Source organism: Grampus griseus (genome assembly GCF_964374135.1).
Source record: "Grampus griseus genome assembly, chromosome: 1".
NCBI lineage: Eukaryota > Metazoa > Chordata > Mammalia > Artiodactyla > Delphinidae > Grampus > Grampus griseus.
This window is the reverse complement of record NC_139017.1, coordinates 69,452,004-69,453,678: the sequence shown is the minus strand read 5'-3', so window position 1 is coordinate 69,453,678 and position 1,675 is coordinate 69,452,004. Positions and strand designations below refer to the sequence as shown.

The following is a 1,675-nucleotide window of genomic DNA, read 5'->3' as shown; positions in this document are numbered from 1 at the left end:
GTGTTCTCGTAAGAGGGAGTGAACATGTCCTTCTACTCTGCCATATTGGTTTCTCCCCCTCTATTTAATTTTTAACAGGTCACTTTGGAATGGCTTTTCACTGTGTTTCCTGCTTTTCCACCATACTCCAGAACTCTACACTCCACAGGCCCTCCTTTCCATGTGCTGCCTCTCCCCTTCCCTGCAGACCCTAACCAGTGCAGAGTTTTGAATGTGTAAAATGTGCATAATTATGTGTGAGTGCTTTGTATGTGTATGCATGTATATATGTGCCTGCATATGTGTAGTCATGTATGTATGTGCACATATGTGCATATTGTGTATATTTGTAGTCATGTATGCACATATACACATGTGAGAATAGATCCATACACCCATGTGTCTAATAAGTGTATTTCTGAAGTTTATTGCTGTCTAAAAAAGAGTTTTCTTTTTGAGTTACAACAGGTACAAAGAAATGAGAATCCACCTCATTTTGCCTTCTAAAGAAACAAGGCATCTTCTGGCAAGGTGGAAAGAATCAAATCTATCAGGGATGTCACTCAGAATGGAGCAGACCAATGCAACCTTCTGCAGGGGCTTGGTATTCCTGGGCTCCTCTAACTTTGGGGAACTGCAGCTCCTGCTCTTCGCATTGTTCCTCTCCCTGTATCTTTTCACCCTGATCAGCAATGTTTTTATTATCACAATCATCAGGCTTGACAGCCATCTGCACACCCCCATGTACCTCTTCCTTTCCTTCTTACCTTTCTCTGAGACCTGCTATACCTTGGGCATTATCCCTAGGATGCTTTCCAGCCTGGTCAGGGGTGGGCAGGCCATCTCCTATGGGGGCTGTGCTGTCCAAATGTTCTTCTCTGCTTCGTGGGTCTGTACCACCTGCTTCCTCCTGGCTGTCATGGGCTTTGACAGATATGTAGCCATCTGTGCCTCACTACACTATGCCAGCCGGGTTGGCACCTCCTTCTTGAGTGGGTATCTCTTTGGGCTGGGAATGATACTGGTCATTTTCCACCTCCCACTTGCAGCTCCCATGAGATCCAGCACTTTTTCTGTGACACGCTGCCCGTGCTGAGCCTGGCCTGTGGAGATACAGGCCTGAGTGAGCTAGGGATCCTATCCTCAGCCTGTTGGTCCTCCTGGTCTCCTTCTCCTTCATCACTATCTCCTACACCTATATCCTGACAGCAATCCTGAGGATCCCCTCCAATGAGGGGAGGAAGAAGCCCTTCTCTACTTGCCCCTCACACCTCACAGTGGTCATTGTTCACTATGGCTGTGCCTCCTTCATGTACCTGAGACCAAAAGCCAGTTACCCTCTTGAGCGGGACCACCTTATTGCTGTCACCTATACTGTGGTGACTCCTCTCCTCAATCCCACTGTTTATAGTCTAAGAAATCGGGCTGTGCATACAGCCTTGAGAAATGCTTTCTGAGAGAGATTGCTGGGTAAAAGATGAAGGCTACCATAATGGGATAGTCTCCTCTATGTAGGCTGGACATACACCAGAAACACAGGCCACTGGGCCAGATATTCAGGGCTTTAGGCCAAAGCTACCCCACCTCCAATTCCCCAAGAGAGTCCCATCCTGTCTCTTGCATGCCCCCCTAGGGCTTCTGGGGAATGCAGATGCAGGGCTTCCTGCTCTGGTTACTGTGCTTAACTCTCACTGAT

At 47.8% G+C, this 1,675-nt stretch overlaps 1 protein-coding gene across 1 annotated transcript; it reads left to right on the top strand.

Annotated features, from left to right (window-relative positions):
* Window positions 1–535: 535 nt before the first annotated feature.
* LOC309828171 (olfactory receptor 10Z1-like) lies at window positions 536–1,436 on the top strand (the record flags this gene model as incomplete). The annotated part of the gene is given in 3 exon segments (XM_082663319.1): window positions 536–1,019; window positions 1,022–1,114; window positions 1,117–1,436. Coding segments are annotated over 3 exon segments (897 nt in total).
* Between the last annotated feature and the right edge of the window lie 239 nt (window positions 1,437–1,675).